This window comes from Oncorhynchus gorbuscha, linkage group LG12, assembly GCF_021184085.1.
Source record: "Oncorhynchus gorbuscha isolate QuinsamMale2020 ecotype Even-year linkage group LG12, OgorEven_v1.0, whole genome shotgun sequence".
NCBI classification, from domain to species: Eukaryota; Metazoa; Chordata; class Actinopteri; order Salmoniformes; family Salmonidae; genus Oncorhynchus; species Oncorhynchus gorbuscha.
In genome coordinates this window covers 48,695,527-48,718,775 of record NC_060184.1, presented here as the reverse complement: position 1 = coordinate 48,718,775, position 23,249 = coordinate 48,695,527, and the positions used below count along the sequence as shown (strand labels likewise).

Sequence of the window (23,249 nt, the reverse complement as noted above, 5' to 3'; positions counted from 1 at the left end):
ACACCTGAAACCCCACCTCTTTAAGGAATACCTAGGATAGGATAAAGTAATCCTTCTCACCCCCCTTAAAATATTTAGATGCACTATTGTAAAGTGGTTGTTCCACTGGATGTCATAAGGTGAATGCACCAATTTGTAAGTCGCTCTGGATAAGAGCGTCTGCTAAATGACTTAAATGTAAATGTAAATGTAAATGTAATTGCTAAAATATGCTTAAATACCAAAGTAAAAATATAAATAATTTGAAATTCCTTCTATTAAGCAAAACACACAGCACTATTTTCTTGTTTTAAAAACAAAATAATTATGGATAGCCAAGTGCACAATCAGACATCTCTACAAATGAATCATTTGTGTTTAGTCAGTCCGCCAGATCAGAGGCAGTAGGGATGACCAGGGATGTTTGCTGGATAATTGTGTGAATTTGACAATTTTCCTGTCCTGCTAAGCATTCAACATGTAATGAGAACTTTTGGGTGTCAGGGAAATGTATGGAGTAAAAAGTACATTATTTTCTTTAGGAATCTGGTGAAGTAAAAGTAAAAATGGTCAAAAATATAAATAGTAAAGTACAGATACCCCCCAAAATTAGTACTTGAAAGTATTTTTACTTAAGTACTTTACACCACTGGATAGGATGCACCTTTTCACTAATGGCATATGATGGCCATTGAAATGCCAGATGGACTGGTGTAAATGAAGGAACACACACACACACACACACACACACACACACACACACACACACACACACACACACACACACACACACACACACACACACACACACACACACACACACACAGTGTAGCTGTTTTTTGATGCTCTCTCTCTCTGTATCGCTCAACTTGTCATCTCTTTGGCACTGTTTGGCTGAAGAGGCAGCTAATGAGCTCAAACTATTCCCAGGTCCACATTCTCATCTCATCAAGTCACACACACACACACACACACACACTTTGTCTGATCTGCTTTCATTATCTTTATTCTGTACCTGAACACGGCAAACCAAAGCAGACTCCTGTGTTATGATCTATACAAATCATTATTTTTCATCAATCAGCTTTCATCTGTCTTTGACTCCATTTTGCCTCTTTCTTACTGATAATGCTATCTTACTGATAATGCTTTCTTACTGATAATGCTATCTTACTGATAATGCTATCTTATTGATAATGCTATCTTACTGATAATGCTATCTTACTGATAATGCTATCTTACTGATAATGCTTTCCTACTGACAATGCTTTCTTACTGACAATGCTTTCTTACTGATAATGCTATCTTACTGATAATGCTATCTTACTAATAATGCTATCTTACTTATAAGAGGACTTCCTAGGACTGAGATATTTCTCTAAACTGTCTCTGCTCACAGAAGATCTTGTCTCTGTGTGTCTGTAACCCCTTCCCCTCTCTCTCTCTCTCTCTCTCTCTCTCTCTCTCTCTCTCTCTCTCTGTTATAGGGGATCTATGCGCGCCACCTCTTGGGCAATGCCAGTGCTCCCAATGCTGCCCAGTTTGGCCAGAGTGTGGAGCCGTTGGCCCAGGTTGGGCTGCAGATTGCAGAGAAGTATGTTGGTTGACATGATACTCAAACTACAGTCTATCATCTCATAATAGTGCCTGTATGTATTATGGTGTGTTTGTGCGTGTCTGGCTGTTTGTAGCCCCTCCAGGTCGGGCCCTGCTGATGCCAGACTGTTCCTCCAGACTGCTAAAGGCCAGGCTGTCCACCAGCAGGTCACAGAGTTCATGAAACAACACGTGCTTCCTGCTCAGCAGGTCAGTTGAAAGGTCAGGGGTCAAGAGCAGAGAAGACAGTAGGAGGAGTTACAGGGCACTGCATTAGTCAGAGTGGCGGTCAGAGTAATGAGGTACAGAGAGTGCCGGAGGGAGCAAGCTAAGTGCACTCACACTTACATCCGTCAACAAAGAGACAAAATTGTTCATTTTGTCACATGCCTCATAAAGAGCATCTGGGACGTATTAAATGGAAACCACAACGGATACAAGACAAGCGCTTGTAGAAGAGCTGAGGATTCCATATCCTCATTGAGTCGGTCTCTTCTGTGGGCATTATACATTTCTGTCTGAAATGTACAGTATTGTGAAGTTGCAACCTCCTGAATTAGTCCACGCTTTGTATATTCACCAGTGGATGACTCTGACTGTTTTTCCCCCCAGGAAGTATCAGAGTACTACTCTAAACACGCCCACTCGCCCCAGAGATGGCACCCCCCCCAGGTGATAGAGGATTTGAAGGTAAGGAAGGACATGCTGGGGGGGGGGGGGTGGTGTTGGTGTTTTTTGATGGTCAGCTCTTGTAGAGTGTTTGAGGAATAAGGTGAAGTTGCCCCTAGACATTGATCTTGGGTCAGTTTAGCATTTACCCCCATTAATGCTTAAGGTTAGGATTGGGGGAGGGGAAGCTGATCCTTATCTGTACCAACGGGGAAACTCCACCCTAGAGCGGTGTTTGAGTTCAGAGGTCATTTAAGATGTCCCCCCCCCCCCCCCCCCTAGGTGAAGGCCAGAGAGGCGGGGCTTTGGAACCTCTTCCTGCCAGCAGTAAGCGGTCTCAGTCAGCTAGACTACGCCCACATCGCAGAGGAAACGGGACGATGCCTCTACGCCCCCGACCTCTTCAACTGCCAGGCCCCTGGTAAGGCATGGTCACCACTGATTAAGCCTGTTGAAGTTACTGTCTGATAGTGTGCTAAGTTTAGGACCAAGTTCTTTGCTGATGCACGACCAGGTAGATGATGTTCGGAGCCATTCATGATAAATAGATGTATCTTATCTAGTGATGTGAATCATGCTTGTATTCACGTTTCATATTTACGTAATTATTATGTCATAAATTAAGTCATGATGAGTTATAACATCGGACTGTAAAATCACCAGGAATTGAGAAAAACAAATGTGTTTAAGTTAGGAAATCTGTTCCCAAGTATTCCAATGAATAAAAAGAGGCATACAGTGTGTGATCGTGTCTCAATGTAATCAAGGCATGAAATGAGTGTTCTTTAAATAAGCAGTTTATTTTGGGGCTTAGTTGTGGTCAAGTTGCAATGTACAAATGATTATAAATTAGGTTACATTGATGTGATGGTGTCATTGGATAATTCCTAGATCTATGGTTGTGTTTGCCCCTATAGACACGGGGAACATGGAGGTCCTCCACATGTTTGGTACTGAGGAGCAGAAGAGAGAGTGGCTCCAGCCCCTGCTCAGTGGACAGATCCGCTCCTGCTTCTGTATGACAGGTACGCCCTCAGGCCCAGGGCCATGCTTTAATATATGGCTACACTATATCCCTGCTGTGTATTCATGTATCTCTATATAAGGCTCCGCTTCATCCTAGTCGTGTCAGTTCACGTAGCACAAGACGATATGACGTGATGGATCGCATTAATAAAGTTAGTAAAGGTCGCCAAACATTATATGGTGATAACTCATCCCTTGTGCCACAAATATGCACTCTTAAATGAATTCGCTCCTCCTTCTTTTTAATTAAGTTTTGATTTATAATTTCGACAGGAGGCTAGGAAAGCTCTCTTACTCATAAATAGACTAGTGACATGCTTAAATGGCAGCCATTTTGTTGCAGTACGTTCACCACACATTACCCTTTGGAAAGTACACTATTAGAAGAAGAAAAAAGTTGCTGAGTAGAAACGTACAGGGTTCTTCAGTTTGTCCCCACAGGGGAACCCTTTTTGGTGCTGGGGTGAACCCTCTATGTAGAGTTCTTCAAAGAACTCCCTGTATATGGTTCTACCTAGAACCCTCTATGAAGGGTTCTGCCTAAAACCCTCTATAAATGGTTCTACCAAGAACCATTTTATCATCTAAATGTTCTTCCTAGAACCGCCTATGAAGGGTTCTACCGAGAACCCTTTTATCTTTGGATGGTTCTTCCTAGAACCCTCTTATGAGCAGTTCCACCAGCCTTATTAGGCTTTAACATTTTGTTATTTCAGACAGTACATTACATATATCATAAGACCTTTTCTTTGAGGGTCTAGTTATACCTCAACATAGTGGTGTTACAGGCTGAGTACAGCCTGTAAAATACATTTAGAAATGCATATTATTAAATTATTGCACCCACACTGCTCACGCCCGCCAACGAGTGTTGCGTTGCTAACACGGAACCCAAACCGGCTGCGTGCGTGCATACATTTATTTTGTCCCCCACACCAGACGTGATCACGACACGCAGGTTAAAATATCAAAACAAACTCTGAACCAATTATATTAATTTGGGGACAAGTCGAAAAGAATTAAACATGTATAGCAATTTAGCTAGCTTGCTTGCACTTTTGCTAGCTAATTTGTCCTATTTAGCTAGCTTGCTGTTGCAAGCTAATTTGTCCTGGGATATAAACATTGAGTTGTTATTTTGCCTGAAATGCACAAGGTCTTTCATAGTATTACCACGATGACCGGCAACAAAGTTTGTCTTTCAAATCACCCACGAGGGGTATAACCAATGAGGAGATGGCACGTGGGTACCTGCTTCTATAAACCAATGAGGAGATGGGAGAGGCAGGACTTGCAGTGCGATCTGCGTCAGAAATAGGAATGACGGCCTCCTGGGTGGCACAGTGGTCTAAGGCACTGCATCACAGTGCTAGCTGTGCCACCAGAGATTCTGGGTTCGAGTCCAGGCTCTGTCGCAGACGGCCGCGACCGGGAGGCCCATGGTGCGGCGCACAATTGGCCCTGCGTCGTCCGGATTAGGGAGGGTTTGGCCCACAGGGATATCCTTGTCTCATCACGCACTAGCGACTCCTGTGGCGGGCCGGGCGCAGTGCATGCTGACCAGGTCGCCAGGTGTACGGTGTTTCCTCTGACACATTCGTACGGCTGGCTTCTGGGTTGGATGGGCATTGTGTCAAGAAGCAAGACTGTAGACAAAACTGTAATTACAACCAATTGGATACCACGAAATTGGGGAGGACAAAATGGGTAAAAAAAAGAAATGGGAATCGCAGGCGCTCGTTGACGTGCAGGAGCAGTGTGGGTGCAATAATTGAATAACATAAATTAAGGAATCTATTTTGCAACGCTCTCACACATGACGCGAGCGGTGTAGTCCGGGTATAAGGGCTAAAAATAGAATTCAGTTATATTTCTGACACAGATCGCACTGCAAGTCCTGCTTCTCCCATCTCCTCATTGGTTTATAGAGGCAGGTATTCACGTGCCATCTCCTCATTTGTTATATCCACGTGGGTGACTGAAGACGAACGAGGTCAGTGGCGGTAATGCACCTAATTTATGAAAGTTGCCAATCGCAATATAAAGTCAAGAGAATAAAAAGCCCGGAAGGAAGAGGGATGACTAGAAATGAGTTGGTTGACCGTTTTGCATGTGGATTAATTGGTGGAATAGAGGACCTTGTGCATTTCAGGTAAATAGGACAAATTAGCTAGCAAGTTCAAGCTAGATAGCTAAATTGCCATAAATGTTTAATGCTTTTCGACCTGTCCCCAAATTAATATAATTGGTTTGTTTTGATATTTTAACCTGCGTGTCGTGATCACATTTGGTGTGGGGGGGGGGGGGGGGGGCAAAATAAATGTATGCACGATGGCGCACGCGCGCAGCCGGTTTTGGGTTCCGTGTTAGGAATATCCTGGTTCACAGGCCACATCAGGCCTGCAAGTGGCATTATGCTGGCTGGAAAAGCATGTGTAGTTCCTATTGGAATCCAGACAGAGTTAGGTTATCCAATAAGTGAAATTGTTAATCACCCATAACCTGCATTCAGAGTGACTGCCACGGTAGGGAAGATCGAATACTGAGACCACCTCAATCATCTAAACTGGAACAACCATCTCAGTAACGGGTGCAATAAATCCAACAGATTGGATTAGTTTAGAAAACTGTATGCTCTTTATCTTTCTGTAGCATAAAATGTATTAAACAATCAATGTACAGGCAAAAACACACATTACACTAAAACAAACTATTCTGAACCTCTCACTGCAATAAAGCATGCAGGGAAATATTATTTATGGCTCTATGTAGAACCCTTCTTGCCTGCCAAAGAATCATCAAAGAACCCTTTCTTACAAAAATGGTTCTTAGGATGTTAAAGGTTCTAGGTAGAACCCTTTGCCTTACAAAGAACCCTAGTCTTCCAAAAAGGGTTATTCTGATCGAAACGGTTCTTGGTAGAACCCCATCTCTTCTACGAGTGTAATAACCCTGTTAGCATGCTTGTGGGGTTGCTGCCTCCACTCAGACGTCTCCACCTGAGGGGAGAGGAGGTTGTATATTCATCCCAGCAGGTACAGGCTCTGAGTAGAGCTATCTCCATAAAGACACTGAACACTCTGAGCGAGGCCTGTGGGACCACACCATGAGTCAGAATGTTGAGAATGAGCCATCCCCCTCTGTTTGTTCCCCATTACAGAGAAATTGTATGCATCGCAAATGGCACCCTATTTTCTATATTGTGCACTACTTTTGACCAGGGTCCCTAGGGCTATGTTAGAGCTCTGGTCAAAAATAGTGCACTAAGTGGGGAATAGTGTGCCATTTGGAACACATCAATAGTAATGTAATGATGTCAGAAGGGACGATAGTGGGCGTTAGGTTCCCTTGTGTTCCTGCAAACACAGATGTTGTTTCCGAGGTGTTTGTGTGCGTCATCGGTCTGGTTGATTTCAGATGAGCCTCCCACTCCTGTGTACACTCTGTGTACACATTCCTGGGAATTTACTGTGCACAGAGAAACCTTCACTCTAGAGTGGATCAGTGTTTGGACTAATTAAAGAGCGGTTCACACACACACGTGTACACAGAGAGGTAGTGTGTCCCGCTTGTGTTAACCACTACCCAGTGATCTCTGTCTGGGTGGGTGCGTTTCCTGTCCACAAGACTTAAGAAAAGGGTTAACCCGCACATTGCCATGCTTTTCCTGTTTGCGGTGCAGCTACAGCCCCAAAGTTGACATAGTCTGTAAAAAACAAAAACATGTACTGTACCAATAACTCCCACACAATTTTAGCTCTGCCGTTTTACCCTGTCAACAGAGCCTGATGTGGCCTCCAGTGACGCCACCAACATGGAGTGTACCCTTCAGAGGGACCAAGACCATTACGTCGTCCACGGGAGGAAGTGGTGGAGCAGTGGTGCGTAAAACCTACTTGTTGTCTCACTCACTTTTTGAATTCCGGGTTGATTTATAATTCCAGCTGGAGACTGGGTAAGCAGGGAAGCCTATTCATTGTTCAATTACTCCAAAATAGACCGTTGACACTCTTAAATGAGTCGCGAATGAATAAATATTGAAGGGCTCTCTCTCCATTTCTCTCTCTCTCTCTCTCTCTCTCTCGGTTTGCATGCCACCGAAGCAGAAAGGCCTAAAGTGTTTAAGCTTAATTGTGACTCCTCCCGTGCTATTTGAACAATGCTCTAACTGCCTGAGAGCAGTTACTACCCAAAAGCAGCGCTTCTTTTCATCTCTCTACCCAAACACACTAATGAGGTAAACATTTTATCCTCTCAGCCACACATGGCTTACAGAACTCATTCATGGAACCAAGACAAACAAACACTGAAAGGACCATGTTAAACATTGTGACGTGTGAGTCTGTGCTTTTAAAGGCCATTTTAAGGATTGTGTGACTGTTTATTTCTTATATTGACTCAGTTTTTATATAGTGAATGAAAAAGTTTATTTGTGGGATCTTTGACAAAGATTCAGATACCAGTTACTCACCGGCCAAACAGTATCTCCACCTTAAAAGCCAGGGATCATCAACTAGATTCAGCCGGGGACGATTTTTCTAATCAATTGGAGCTAATTTCCTGGTGCTTTTGCAGTCTTTTATGTCCAACAATGATACAAACAAAAAATTGTACCAGTCAAAAGTTGACACACCTACACATTCAAGGGTTATTCTTTTATCTTTACTATTTTCTACATTGTAGCATGATATTGAACACATCAAAACTATGAAATAACACACATGGAATTATGTAGTAACCAAAAAAAGTATGAAACAAATCAAAATATACTTTATATTTGAGATTCTTCAAAGTAGCAACCCTTTGCCTTGACGACAGCTTTGCACACTCTTGGCATTCTCTCAACCATCTTCATGAGGGAGTCACCTGGAATGCATTTCAATTAACAGGTGTGCCTTGTTAAGTGCCTTGTTAAATGCCTTCGGAAAGTATTCAGACACTTAGACTTTTCCACATTTTGATGTTACAGCCTTATTTAAAAGTTAATTTAAATAAATGTTTTTCCTCAGCAATCTACACAATACCCCATAATGACGAAGCAAAAACAGGTTTTTAGAAATGTATTAAAATTTATTAAAAACGTAAATCCCTTATTTACATAAGTATTCACACCCTTTGCTATGAAACTTGAAATTGAGCTCAGGTGCATCCTGTTTCCATTGATCACCCTTGAGATCTTTCTACAACTTGAATGGAGCCCACCTGTGGTAAATTCAATTGATTGGACATGATTTGGAAAGGCACACACCTGTCTATATCAGGTCCCACAGTTGACAGTGCATGTCAGAGCAAAAACCAAGCCATGAGGTCGAAGGAATTGTCCGTAGATTTCCGATACCGGCATGTATCAAAGCACAGATCTGGTGAAGAGTACCAAAAAATGTCAGCAGCATTGAAGATCCCCAAGAACACAATGGCCTCCATCATTCTCAAATGGAAGAAGTTTGGAACCACCAAGACTCTTCCTAGATCTGGGAGGTGACCAAGAACCCGATGGTCACTCTGACAGAGCTTCATCTCCACTGTGGAGATGGGAGAACCTTCCAGAAGGACAACCATCTCTGCAGCACTCTACCAATCAGGTATGTATGGTAGAGTGGCCAGAAGGAAGCCACTCCTCAGTAAAAGGCACATGACAGCCCACTTGAACTTTGCCAAAGGCACCTAAAGACTCTCAGACCATGAGAAACAAGATTCTCTGCTCTGATGAAACCAAGACTGAACTCTTTGGCCTGAATGCCAAGCGTTACGTTTGGAGGAAACCTGGCACCATCCCTACGGTGAAACATGCTGGTGGCAGCATCATTCTGTGGGGATGTTTTTCAGTGGCAGGGACTGGGAGACTAGTCAGGATCGAGGCAAAGATGAATGGAGAAAAGTTCAGAGAGATCCTTGATGAAAACCTGCTTGAGTGGCCCAGCGAGAGCCCAGACTTGAACCCGATCGAACACTCCTGGAGAGACCTGAAAATAGCTGTGCTGCAAAACTCCCCATCCAACCTGACAAAGCTTGAGAGGATCTGCAGAGAAGATTGGGAGAAACTCTCCAAAAACGGTTGTGCCAAGCTTGTAGTGTCATACCCAAGAAGACTCAAGGCTGTAATCACTGCCAAAGGTGCTTCAACCAAGTACTGAGTGAAGTACTGAATACTTATGTAAATACGATATTTCCGTTATTTTATTTCGTGAATTACAAAAAAAAAATCTAAAATCCTGTTTTTGCTTTGTCATTTTGGGGCATTGTGTGTAAAATTGATGAGGGGAAAAAAAACATTTAATATATTTTAGAATAAGGCTGTAATGTAACAATGTGGAAAATGTCAAGGGATCTGAATACTTTCCGAAGTCATTGTATGCCTGTAGATGTTGCTAACTGACCCCCTCAATCACTGTCCGCTGTAGGACATATTACAGATGTTCCCCCACTCACAAACTGTGGTTTGAGGCCCTCCTCATTTAAACATTCTCTTGAAACACTGGCCTGTTGTTTTCAGTATCGGCACGGAACATATCCTTAACCCTTTCAAGACTGTCTTGTAATGGGCCTCCCGGGTGGCGCAGTGGTACGGGAGTTGTAGCGAGTTGTAGCGATGAGACAAGATAGTAGCTAGAGACCACGAAATTGGGGAGAAAAAAGGGCTAAAACAATTTTTTAAGAGTAAAAAAAATATTTTAAAAAGACAATTCAATCTGAGAGAAGTTGAGAATGTATGGTCCTGTCTGGTTCCGTTAGTAGAGCGATGACTGGATCGTGGGTTCAATTCCCGTTTGGGACCACCCATATGAAAATGTATGCGCGCCCTACTGTACGTCGCTTTGGATAAAAGTCTTCTAAAAGGCATATATTATTATGTTGCCCATTTACCTGTGATTCATCTGATAACACTCGGTATGACGGTGTTGACACTGCATTGAACACACAATGTTCTCTGGCATTGGATAACATAATTTGGATATGAATACATTCTGTGCCCGCATTGTTTTCCCTCTAAAGCCTCTAATTCACGGTTCACTTTTTGTCGGAGACGACTGTCTCTAATGCCGGGGACGTTTTCTATCAAGTTTGACAACGTCTAATTGGATGTACATGTAGGTGGTTTCTAAACCCATGAACAAACAGAGTAGTGGTCTGAATGAATAACCGAGACATCATTATCCTGGAAACTAGTGGTTTTCCTGGATTTCCAGCATTCGGGTTCAATCGAAGGAGGAACATTATGCATTTAGTCATTGATGATATGGAGAGATGCCAATCACTTACCGAGACGGTAATTTCTCTACTATAATATAAATGCGTATACTTTACACAACGTGTAGCTTAGAGATGGCCTTGCATTTGGTAGAGATTCAAATATTTTTTTTTACAGCTGTTTATTTCTTGGTGTTATACAGTAACGACAGCAGAGCAAATGTATTTCACCAACTAAACCAAGTGTCAAGATATTTGAGTCGTGTCATGTGACAGTTGGCACAGAAGTGACATTTGGCACGTGATACAATCAGTCAGGTGCAGCTGTAAAAGTTCTTAAGAATCTGAGGAGCCATGACAAATTGTTTCAGCCTCCTGAGGGAGAAGAGGCACTGCTGTGCCTTTTTCACAACGGAGCTGGTGTTGAGTCCTCAGTGATGTGGACACTGATGATCTTGAAGCTCTCGACCCAGTCGATGTGGATGGGGGTGTGCACCCGCCCCTGTTTCCAGTAGTCCATGATCAGCTCCTTGGTCTTACTGCCAGCTCTCTGACCTCTTCTCTATAGGCTATAGGACTTACCACCGTCATGTCGTCAGCAAACTTGATGATGGAGTTGGAGTCACGTGTGGGTGAACAGGGAGTACAGGAGGGGCTAATTACACACCCCTGGGGGCCCCCCATGTTGAGGGTCAGGGTGGCGGAGGTGTTGTTGCCTACTCTTACCACCCGGGGGTTGAGAAGTCCAGGATTCAGTTGCAGAGGGAGGTGTTCAGTCCCAAGGTCCCAAGCTTGGTGACCAGCTTGGAAGGGACTATGGGGTTGAATGCCGATCTGTAGTAAATTAACAACATCCTCACATGAGGTATTCCTCTTTTCTAGGTGGGAGAGGGCAGTGTGGAGTGCAATTGAGAATGTGTCGTCTGTTGGTGCAGATCTGTTGGGGCAGAATGCAAATTGGAGTGGGTCCAGGGTGTCTGGGAGGATGGAGTTCATGTGTGCCATGAACAACCTTTCAAAGCACTTCATAATTACAGATGTGAGTGCTACAAAGCGGTAGTCATTGTGGTAGGATGCCATAGAGTTTTTGGGACCAGGAATGATGGTAGTCAGCTTGAAACATGTGGGGGATTACAGACTGGGACAATGAGAGGTTGAACGTGTCTGTGAAGACGCCTGCCAGCTGGTCTGCACATTTATTTTGAAAAAATGACCTTTGTTTTGAAGTCATACTGAGACAAGGGTCTCTTTTAACAGATGAGCCCTGCATAAATACATCAAACGCATACAATTTACACGACATATGAAGAAAAATGGACATATTTATCAACATAGAGGTCTCTGATCATAACTCTGAACTGACCAAGGGGGGCCAGAACTGGAAGTTGTTCCATATGAAGGGCAAAAAAAAACAAAAAAATCAACTTTACTCAACTGTGGAGACTGAAGGGGCCTCCAGTGTTTTCCAAGCCTGAGACCGGCTTTGGTCATTTGTCAAGTCTAAATTGAATTAATGATGATAGATACATAGAACGTTTCTGCATGAGTGCTTTGTAGATAAACCCAATAAAATGCTGCTCTCTCCTTACATACAAAGAGGCCCAACTCACTTTTTTTATACAAAACACAATGGTGAGTTCTATAACCATCACCAGTAATTAACCGAAGGACACAATGGAAAACAGTATCTACAGGGTGGTCCTGTAGCTCAGTTGGTAGAGCATGGTGCTTGTAACGCCAGGGTAGTGGGTTCGATCCCCGGGACCACCCATACGTAGAATGTATGCACACATGACTGTAAGTCGCTTTGGATAAAAGCGTCTGCTAAATGGCATATATTATTATTATTATTATTATGTAGCATGCATATAGATAATATCTCCATAATCTATAATAGACATAAAAGTGGCCTGGACAATTTCCTAATAACATTACATTGTTAACATTGTTATTTATATCAATTGTAAACAGTAGTGGGCCGAGTATCGTATCTTGGGGCACCACTTTGTATTTCAAGGAACTCAGATTTGAACCCATCCACCTTGATGGCCTGAGTTCCGTCATTGAGATAATTATGAAACCATCAGTCTACAAATATGGCAGCACAATTATTTCTATCATTCAAGGCAGGTATTCCCAAACTGGGGTACGCGCAATGCCATCGGGGGGTACGCCAAATAAAAATGTGATTCACATTTTTTTTAAACAATTTTTATTTATTTTTTAAATGGGGGGGGGGGGGGATCTTCACATTTTCAGACCGGCTATTTCTATTTTCCAACAGGGCTATACATTCGGGTGAGTTTTTTTTCTCCCTCGCCTGAGTAGCTTCGTTTCACTGACAAAAATAACATTTAGCCATCTAGTGTTCAGCGAAATAACAACACAATGTCATATACAGGTATACTCAAATAATTAACATCCAATCACATTAACCGTTACTCTCTCGCGGGAATTCCACTAATGGTCTGTATGTAGACAAAAGTAGCTGCTGCTCATGCTGGTATCTGTACTGATGGCACAAAAGCCATGACAGGGAGACATAGTGGAGTGGTAATGTGCGTGCAAGCAGTTGCTCCCGACGCCACTTGGGTACACTGCAGCATCCACCGAGAGGCTCTTGCTGCCAAGGGAATGCCTGACAGCTTGAAAGACGTTTTGGACACTACAAGTGAAAATGGTTATCTTTGTTAAAGCGAGGCCCCTGAACTCTCGTGTATTTTTTGAAATTGAGAGATGGGCTTAAAGTTTTTCACTGACCATTTTCACTTGTCTGACCGCTTGCATGATGACGAGTTTCTCACACGACTGGCCTCTCTGGGTGGTGTTTTTTTGTCGCCTGAATGATCTGAATCTAGGATTACATGGACTCTCTCTGCAACTAGCCTCAATTTTGTCCCGCACATTGAATATATGATTAAGAAGTTGGAGCTCTTCTCTGTCTGCATTAACAAGGAAAACACACAGGTCTTTCCATCAATGTATGATTTTTTTGTGTGTGCAAATGAACAAGTTTACGGACAATGTCAAATATGATCAATTTAATTTAATCAGAAGCCACTGCCAGATTTCTGGATTGGGCTGCGCTCAGAGTATCCTGTTAAGACACTGATGCCCTTTGCAACCACATACCTATGTGAGAGTGGATTCTCTGCCCTTACTAGCATGAAAAATAAATACAGGCAGACTGTGTGTGGAAAATTATTTAAGACAGACTCTCTCCAATACAACTCAACATTGCAGAGTTATGTGCATCCTTTCAAGCACACCCTTCTCATTAACCTGTGGTGAGTTATTCACAATTTTTTTTATGAACAAATAAGGTTTTATATATGAGATGGTTAAATAAAGAGCAAAATGATTGATTATTAATATATTATTATTTGTGCCCTGGTTGTGACAAAAACTCACACAAATTTTTATGTTTAATAAGTGTGTGTATGTGTGTGTGTGGCAGGCTCACAATGATGGCAAAAAACAACCGAGTGCGCTGACCCTGGTGCTAGAGGGGGTAGGCAGCTGGAGGTTGAATGTTTGAAGGGGTACGGGACTATAAAAAGTTTGGGAACCACTGATCTAAGGTATTTGTAATTTCATTTACAACTAGCATGGTAGCCGTAGGGGTGTTTAGGTCTGAATCCAGATTAACATTACGAATAACATTTACAGATTGAAAATAACAGCTATTTGTTGACCAATGATTCTAGTATTTTCGCAAGGCAAGGGAGCTTGGAAATGGGTAGATCATTTTCAAGATCACTATTACATGCTATGAAGACAAACCCCAGGAATACCATCTGGCCCTGTGGCCTTAGGAGTGTTGACCCGTTTAACAACCTCCGTTTTTCCCCCGAAGTGTGCATAAAAGGCATTGAGTTTGTTTTGTAGAGAGGCATCGTTGTCTTAATGTCTTCCTTTGTACTCTGCAATGTACTGTAGGCCCTGCCACATGGGATTCCACCTTGTTCCACTATTGTCTTTTTGATGCCCCCGCTGACATCATAGCGGAACTTGTTCATGTCCTTAGCCTTAGTCACAGGTTGCCTGCGACAGCCCTGTGAGCGGTAGCTCTGAGAGCGATGCATTTCCTGATGAAGCCGGTGACGGAGGTGGTAATCTCGTCGACGCTATCTGCGGGTTCCCGGAACATATTCCAGTCAACGCTAGCAAAGCAGTCCTGCGGCAAAGCGTCCGCCTCGATAGACATTTCTTTTAATGGAACGTGCCACTGGTACTTCCTGTTTGAGATTTTGTTTCTGAACAGGAACCAGGAGTATAGAGTCATGATCTGATTTGCTGAAAGTGTGTGTGGGGGTGGGGGCTTTGTATGCTTGCTTGTGGGTTGAGTAACAGTGGTCTTTATCATCCTTAGTGGCGAAAGAGATGTGTTGATAGAAGTTGGGCATTACGTGTCTTAGTGGCTCGGAATTCAAATCACCGGCAACAAGAAAAGCAGCCTCCGGGTACTTGTTCTCCTGGGTTGTTTATAGCCTTGTACATTTTGTTGTTGTCCTGAGGCGGAATATATACAGCAGTCAGAATAACAGATGACAACTCCCTTGGGTGGTAGAAGGGTCAGCATTTGATCATCAGATATTCCAAGACAGGTGAACAATGGGTTGAGACTTCCACTGCGCTAGCGTCTGCACACCATTTGGTGTTGATGAAGGTATATATACATACACCCCTCCCCATCTGGATTTCCCTGAATCCAATGTCCTGTCCACTCGGTGAATGGAGAATCAGTCAAATTGGATAGCCATGTTGAGTATCTTGTCTGAAAGCCATGTTTCAGAAAAATAAGGAATTTTGAATTCATGAGAGCCCTGTTGATAGCAAATCCAGGATATGAGGTCATCCATCTTATTATCAAGGGACTTTCCTTTTGGCCAATAGAATGGCGGGAAGTAGTGGCTGGTTTCCCCTTCGCTTTAGTCTCACCAGGAAGCTCGCTCTGCTGTGTAACAACTGCGCTGGGAGTTGGGAAGTAAGTACAGGGAGTGAGCGTTTTTAAATAAATAAACAAGACAATAAACTTGAAACACTCACCAACATGAAACAGAGTCATTAACACCTGAGGAAAGAACCAAGGGGAGTGACAGATTTAGGGAAGAGAATCAAGGAGGTGATGGAGTCCAGGTGAGTGTCATGAGGCGCTGGTGCGCTTGACGATGGTGACAGGTGTGCGGGCTAATTAGCAGCCTGATGACCTAGAGGCCAGAGAGGGAGTATAAGTGACATCCTGCCTCTTTCTTGCCGAAGTTTCCACCTGATGTTAAGGATGCATCGCAGACACTTGTTTATGAAGGTCTGAGTTGTTGTTATTGTGATTTTTGTTGTCCTCCATATTTCTGGGCCACACAACAGCACTGAGTTCATGTCAGTGTTGAAATTATATTTTGGGGTGTTTTTTCTTTTCTTGTAGCTCCGGATGTTTCTAACACTGAACCCAAACCGGCTGCGAGCGTGCGACATCGTGCGCTATCGTGCATAAATGTATTTTGCCCCCCCCCACACCAAACGCGATCACGTGCGCAGGCTAAAATATTTTTTAAAAACTCTGAACCAATGACATTAATTTGGGGACAGGTCGAAAAGCATTAAACATGTATGGCAATTTAGCTAGTTAGCTTGCACCTGCTAGCTAACGTTAATTTGTCCTATTTAGCTAGCTTGCTGTTGCTAGCTAATTTGTCCTGGGATATAAACATTGAGTTATTTTACCTGAAATGCACAAGGACCTCCGACAATTAATCCACACATAAAACGGCCAACCGAATCGTTTCTAGTCATCTCTCCTCCTTCCAGGCTTTTTCATCTTTGAATTTATATGGCGATCCATCTAAACTTTCATTGTATTTCCATGACAACCGGCAACAAAGTTTGTCTTTAAGTCACTCACGTGGGTATAACCAATGAGGAGATGGCACGTGGGTACCTGCTTCTATAAACCAATGAGGAGATGGGAGAGCCAGGACTTGCAGCGCAATCTGCGTCAGAAATAGGAATGAGTTCTATTTTAGCCCTTGGCGTCGCAGACACGCGCAATAATTGAATAACATGGATTTCTAAATGTATTTTGCGACGCTCGCGCACCCGACGTGTCCGATCTGGTCAGCATGTAAGGGAGGTTACTCTCTTTTTGTATTCTGGCCTTTACGTCCTCCTCGGTTCCGCCTTATTTGGGGATGACGCTGTCCCAGTAGATGAAGTAACTGTTGTCCTACGTAACACTATTTTCGCCATCACTGTATCCTTACCCCTTAAATTATTGGGAGCGTATATTGAGTGGACAAAATATTAGGAACACCTGCTCTTTCATCACATCGACTGACCAGGTAAAAGCTGATCCCTTATTGACGTCACCTATTAAATCAACTTCAAATCAGTGTAGAAGAAGGAGACCAATACAAAAATGATTTTTAAGCATTGAGACAATTGAGACCTGGATTGTGTATGTGTGACATTCAGAGGATCAATGGACAAGACAAAATATTTAAGGTCCTTTTAAAATGAGTATTTTAGCATTTTTTTAAATGTTATTTAACCTTTATGTAACTAAACAGGTCAGTTAAGAACAAATTCTTATTTACAATGATGGCCTACCACCACACAAAGGACATCCACACAACTGTGGGAAGCATTGGAGTCAACATAGAACCAGCATCCCTGTGGAACGCAAAGACACTGTAGAATCCATGCCCTGACAAATTGAGGTTGTTCTACGGTCAAATGGGTGTGCAACTCAAGGTGTTCCTAATGTTTTGTACATTCAGTGTCTATAGAGTTTGTCACCACTTCTTCTTATAGGATTCAAAATTCTATTTGCATCATAATAATGTCCAGATATAGGCCTACAACTTATATATAGATAACTCCAGCATTTACGTTTTCTCCCACTTATATCCATAGGAGATGTTTAACGAGAAAAACAGCTAGTTTCCATGCTGCGTTTGATTTGAGTAATCGACATTGTTCCCAAATGGGATAGTTGTGGTTTGTCTTCTCTATCATGACTGCAACAGTGCCACTAGAAATGACCTGATTTGACCCTGGACTCATGTAAATCTACCCTCTCTTTAAGGAGGAATCTGGACTCATGTAAATCTACCCTCTCTTTAAGGAGGAATCTGGACTCATATACTGTATATGTGTTTTTTTTGCTGCACTTTTTATTTCTTCTATTCTGCCCTTGATCTCCTTTTTCCTTCTCTTTAAAATGAGTCGCTTTGGGGTACATTTCAGAGCTGTGTGACCGTGACGACTACAGCCCTTTAGTGTGTGTGTGTGTGTGTGTGTGTGTGTGTGTGTGTGTGTGTGTGTGTGTGTGTGTGTGTGTGTGTGTGTGTGTGTGTGTGTGTGTGTGTGTGTGTGTGTGTGTGTGTGTGTGTGTGTGTGTGTGTGTGTGTGTGTGTGGTGATGTAGTTTTAGCTGTAACACACTTCCAGGAGTGTGGTAATTTACTCCAATGACTCCCAGACCCATGGTGAGCCTCTTATCTGGAGGCCATAGTGACCCCGGCATTTACAAGCAGACCCAGATGTCAACCATCTGGACTCCTCGACTCCATGCAAGACTAGTTGATATCTGCTCATACCTAGGCTGACTCTCTGTTCATTGAAACATGGGTCCTGTGATGGGATATTATGAATGATGACTATGTGGTGTACAGTAGAATGGCTGTTTGGTTGTTTTCCTCTGGCTCACTATCAGAGGATGTGGAATTGGTTAAGCTCTTCGGTTAAACCTCTTGGGAAATGACAATTTAGCTCAGCTTAGAAAAGGATACTTTAATGCCACTGATGAGCCTGATTTGGTTTTGCTTGTTATCCTGGCTTGTATTGTACTTGTAGGCCTTTTCATGAGATGGATAGAGTAGAGACGTGACAGTAGGGAGCAAAGTAGAATAGCGAAGGATAAAGTGATGGATGAAGAAAGACAGGTTGGTCTGAAAAGGAGAGGTTGATCTTAGTGAATAATGTACAGTGTAAATATGAATAGGTAGATACAGTATAGATATATGTATAGATAGATACAGTATATGTATGTATAGATAGATACAGTATAGATAATGTCTGCTTGTTTACCTACACACTAACCACACTTGACGGTTTAGGGCAGAGGTGTCAAACTCAATCAGCTTTCTGGCTATATTGTACACTTTCCCTCCGCTGCGCACTGTAAACGGAACACACGAAAGCAGAGCAAATTGGCTGTAATTTCAGAAGAAGAAAAAAAACTGTTGTCGCTTGTGTGTCCTATTGTCCTTTTGTAGTAATGTATATTGTACCCTGCGTGTGAATACTTTATCATTTTTTGACAACCAATATTACATTTTCTTTAGGCTACAGTCATGCCCCATTGGATCCCGAAACTTAGCATGGACAATGGCACTGACTGAATTTTCTACCAGACTGAAATTCTACCAGACTGAACATTTGAACTCTTCGTAGGCTACAGTTGAGCTTACAACACCTTTAAACTTTCGGGCTGGTAGAAGATTTGGTCAGTGCCATTAGTGATGATATGATACAGCGCGCACTGTCTGGCTCGTGTGTGTGTGTGTGTGTGTGTGGTGTTTGGGGGGGTGGGTGTGTGTATGTGAGGAGGTGTGTGTGGCAATGCACTGCCGTTTGGCATGCAGCACTTTGGCAGTGCTTTCTGTGACTTGTAATGCAGCATATGAAAATGAAAATGGTGGCTTTTGAGAACAGCCAACTTTTACAAATTGTAATTATTTAAAATAAAATAAAGTCTACATTTATAGTGAGAAAAGTTAACCTCTTAACATTATAAATCAACATAAATGGACAGCTTAGCATATTTTTTAAACATTATTACATTAAAAAAATGCTTGTGGTGCCTTTGTCACTGGTGTTACCTATATTTTAGATGACAATTCAGGCTAGAATGTAATTTCAGTCTTAATTTGCATATACACTCAAAAAAAAAGTCCTCTCACTGTCAACTGCGTTTATTTACAGCAAACTTAACATGTGTAAATATTTGTATGAACACAACAAGATTGAACAACCTAGACATAAACTGAACAAGTTCCACAGACATTTGACTAACAGAAATTAAATAATGTGTCCCTGAACAAAGGGGGGGGGGTCAAAATCCAAAGTAACAGTCAGTATCTGGTGTGGCCACCAGCTGCATTAAGTACTGCAGTGCATCTCCTCCTCATGGACTGCACCAGATTTGCCAGTTCTTGCTGTGAGATGTTACCACACTCTTCCACCAAGGCACCTGCATGTTCTGGGACATTTCTGGGGGGAATGGCCCTATCCCTCACCCTCCGATCCAACAGGTCCCAGACGTGCTCAGTGGGATTGATATCCGGCCTCTTCGCTGGCCATGGCAGAACACTGATGTTCCTGTCTTGCAGGAAATCACGCACAGAACGAGCAGTATGGCTGGTGGCATTGTCATGCTGGAGGGTCATGTCAGGATGAGCCTGCAGGAAGGGTACCATGTGAGGGAGGAGGATGTCTTCCCTGTAACGCACAGCGTTCAGATTGCCTGCAATGACAACAAGCTCAGTCCGATGATGCTGTGACACACCGCCCCAGACCATGACGGACCCTCCAAATCGATCCCGCTCCAGAGTGCAGGCCTCGGTGTAACGCTCATTCCTTCGGCGATAAACACAAATCCGACCATCACCTCTGGGCAGACAAAACCGCGATTCGTCAGTAAAGAGCACTTTCTGTCTGGTCCAGCGACAGTGGGTTTGTGCTCATAGGCGAAGTTGTTACCAGTGATGTCTGGTGAGGACCTTCCTTATAACAGGCCTACAAGTCCTCAGTCCAGCCTCTCTCAGCCTATTGTCTGAGCAGTGATGGACGGATTGTGCGTTCCTGGTGTAACTCGGGGAGTTGTTGCTGCCATCTTGTACCTGTCCTGCAGGTGTGATGTTCGGATATACCGATCCTGTGCAGGTGTTGTTACACGTGGTCTGTCACTGCGAAGACGATCAGCTGTCTACCAGTAGCGCTGTCTTAGGCGTCTCACAGTACGGACATTCAATTTATTGGCCTGGCCACATCTGCAGTCCTCATGCGTCCTTGCAGCATGACTAAAGCACGTTCACGCAGATGAGCAGGGACCCTGGAAATATTTTAATGTTTTTCAGAGTCAGTAGAAAGGCCTCTTTAGTGTCCTAAGTTTTCATAACTGTGACCTTAATTGCCTACCATCTGTAAGCTGGCAGTGTCTTAATGACCGTTCCACAGGTGCATGTTCATGAATTGTTAATGGTTCGTTGAACAAGCATGGGAAACTGTGTTTAAACCCTTTACAATGAAGATCTGTGAAGTTATTTGGATTTTTACGAATTGTCTTGAAAGACAAGGTCCTGAAAAAGGCAAGTTTATTTTTTTGCTGAGATTATAATTAAAGACAAAGGGTTAATGATAATACTAAGAAATTGTTTGGATAAGTAATAATTTACATTAAACATGCATGTGTAAAGTTTTATTGTCTGACATTTTTCCATTTATACTATTCTTTTTTTGTAACATTAGAAATAATTGAGGTTGATTCATCAAATTGAATGATCATATCCTTAAAATGTTTACTAATGAGTGTAACTACAGTTATGTAGATACAAAAACCATATACAATTTTATTTTTATTTTTTTAACCTTTATTTAACCAGGCAAGTCAGTTAAGAACACATTCTTATTTTCAATGACGGCCTGGGAACAGTGGGTTAACTGCCTATTCAGGGGCAGAACGACAGATTTGTACCTTGTCAGCTCGGGGGTTTGAACTCACAACCTTCCGGTTACTAGTCTAACGCTCTAACCACTAGGCTACGCTGCATTAAATTAGGCAACTCTGATGCCAGAACAGTACAGCAGTATCAGTGACGCAATGTAACACCAATGACAAACAAGATTATTTCAAACAAATTTGATCAATTTATTATTAATCTTTTTAATTACAAATAATCGCAGATTTAATAAGAGGGTTGATTGTAATTTGCTCAATAAAATGAGGGTTATTGGTCAAATATTTAGACCAAAAGATAAAGCTTATTGACTAAAATGTGTCTTTCATAAAACAGATTTGTTGTCTGTATTTGTCATGTGCGCCGAATACAACAGTGAAATGCTTACCTACAGGCTCTAACCAATAGTGCAAAAAAGGTGTTTGGTGAACAATGGGTAAGTAAAGAAATAAAACCGTAAAAAGACAGGCTATATACAGTAGTGAGGCTATAAAAGTAGCAAGGCTACATAGACGGTTAGTCAGGCTGATTGAGGTAGTATGTACATGTAGATATGGTTAAAGTGACTATGCATATATGATGAACAGAGAGTAGCAGTAGCATAAAAGAGGGTTTGGTGGGTGGTGGATGGGACACAATGCAGATAGCCCGGTCAGCCAATGTGTGGGAGCAAAGGTTGATCGGCCCAATTTAGGTTGTATGTACATGAATGTATAGTTAAAGTGACTATGCATATATGATAAAACAGAGTAGTAGCAGCAGTGTAAAAAAGAGGTGTTGGGGGGCACACAATGCAAATGGTCCGGGTAGCCATTTGATTTCCTGTTCAGGAGTCTTATGGCTTGGGGGTAAAACTGTTGAGAAGCCTTTTTGTCCTAGACTTGGCACTCCGGTACCGCTTGCCATGCGGTAGTAGAGAGCAGTCTATGACTGGGGTGGCTGGGGTCTTTGACAATTTTTAGGGCCTTCCTCTGATACCGCCTGGTGTAGAGGTCCTGGATGGCAGGCAGCTTAGCCCCAGTGATGTACTGGGCCATACGCACTACCCTCTGTAGTGCCTTGCGGTCGGAGGCCGAGCAGTTGAGGTACCAGGCAGTGATGCAACCAGTCAGGATGCTCTCGATGGTGCAGCTGTAGAAAATTTTGAGCATCTGAGGACCCATGCCAAATCTTTTCAGTCTCCAACGGGGGAATATGGACACCAAGGAATTTGAAGCTCTCAACCTGCTCCACTACAGCCCCGTCGATGAGAATGGGGGTGTGCTCGGTCCTCCTTTTCCTGTAGTCTACAATCATCTCCTTAGTCTTGGTTACGTTGAGGGATAGGTTGTTATTCTGGCACCACCCGGCCAAGTCTCTGACCTCCTCCCTATTGGCTGTCTCGTCATTGTCGGTGATCAGGCCTACCACTGTTGTGTCTGCAACTTAATGATGGTGTTGGAGTCATGCAGTCGTGGGTGAACAGGGAGTACAGGAGGGGACTGAGCACGCACCCTTGTGGAGCTCCACACGCACCCTTGTGGAGCTCCAGTGTTGAGGATGAGTGTGGCAGATGTGTTGCTAATTGGAGTGGGTCTAGGGTTTCTGGGATAATGGTGTTTATGTGAGCCATTACCAACCTTTCAAAGCACTTCATGGCTATGGACGTGAGTGCTACGGGTCTGTAGTCATTTAGGCAGGTTGTCTTTGTGTTCTTGGGGACAGGGACTATGGTGGTCTGCTTGAAACATGTTGGTATTACGGACTCAATCAGGGACATGTTGAAAATGTCAGTGAAGACATCTGCCAGGTGGTCAGCACATGCACAGGTCCTGGTTATCCGTCTGGCCCCGCAGCCTTGTGTATGTTGACCTGTTTAAAGGTCTTACTTACGTCGGCTACAGAGAGCGTGATCACACAGTCGTCTGGAACAGCTGATGTTCTCATGTATGCCTCAGTGTTACTTGCCTCGAAGTGAGCATAGAAGTGATTTAGCTTGTCATGTCACTGGGCAGCTCGCAGCTGTACTTCCCTTTGTAGTCTAAGCCCTGCCACATAAAACGAGCGTCGGAGC

At 43.1% G+C, this 23,249-nt stretch overlaps 1 protein-coding gene across 2 annotated transcripts in view; it reads left to right on the top strand.

The window, feature by feature from the left end:
• The window catches only part of LOC123991091 (acyl-CoA dehydrogenase family member 11-like), a 99,003-nt gene that overhangs the window by 42,341 nt on the left and 33,413 nt on the right, over positions 1 to 23,249 (top strand). For both annotated transcript variants that reach the window (XM_046292293.1, XM_046292292.1), the window contains exons 8-13: positions 1,467 to 1,573; positions 1,671 to 1,785; positions 2,188 to 2,265; positions 2,527 to 2,665; positions 3,162 to 3,269; positions 7,053 to 7,151. In XM_046292293.1, the coding sequence (XP_046148249.1) occupies positions 1,467 to 1,573; positions 1,671 to 1,785; positions 2,188 to 2,265; positions 2,527 to 2,665; positions 3,162 to 3,269; positions 7,053 to 7,151 (646 nt within the window). The remainder of the gene's footprint in view (positions 1 to 1,466; positions 1,574 to 1,670; positions 1,786 to 2,187; positions 2,266 to 2,526; positions 2,666 to 3,161; positions 3,270 to 7,052; positions 7,152 to 23,249) is intronic.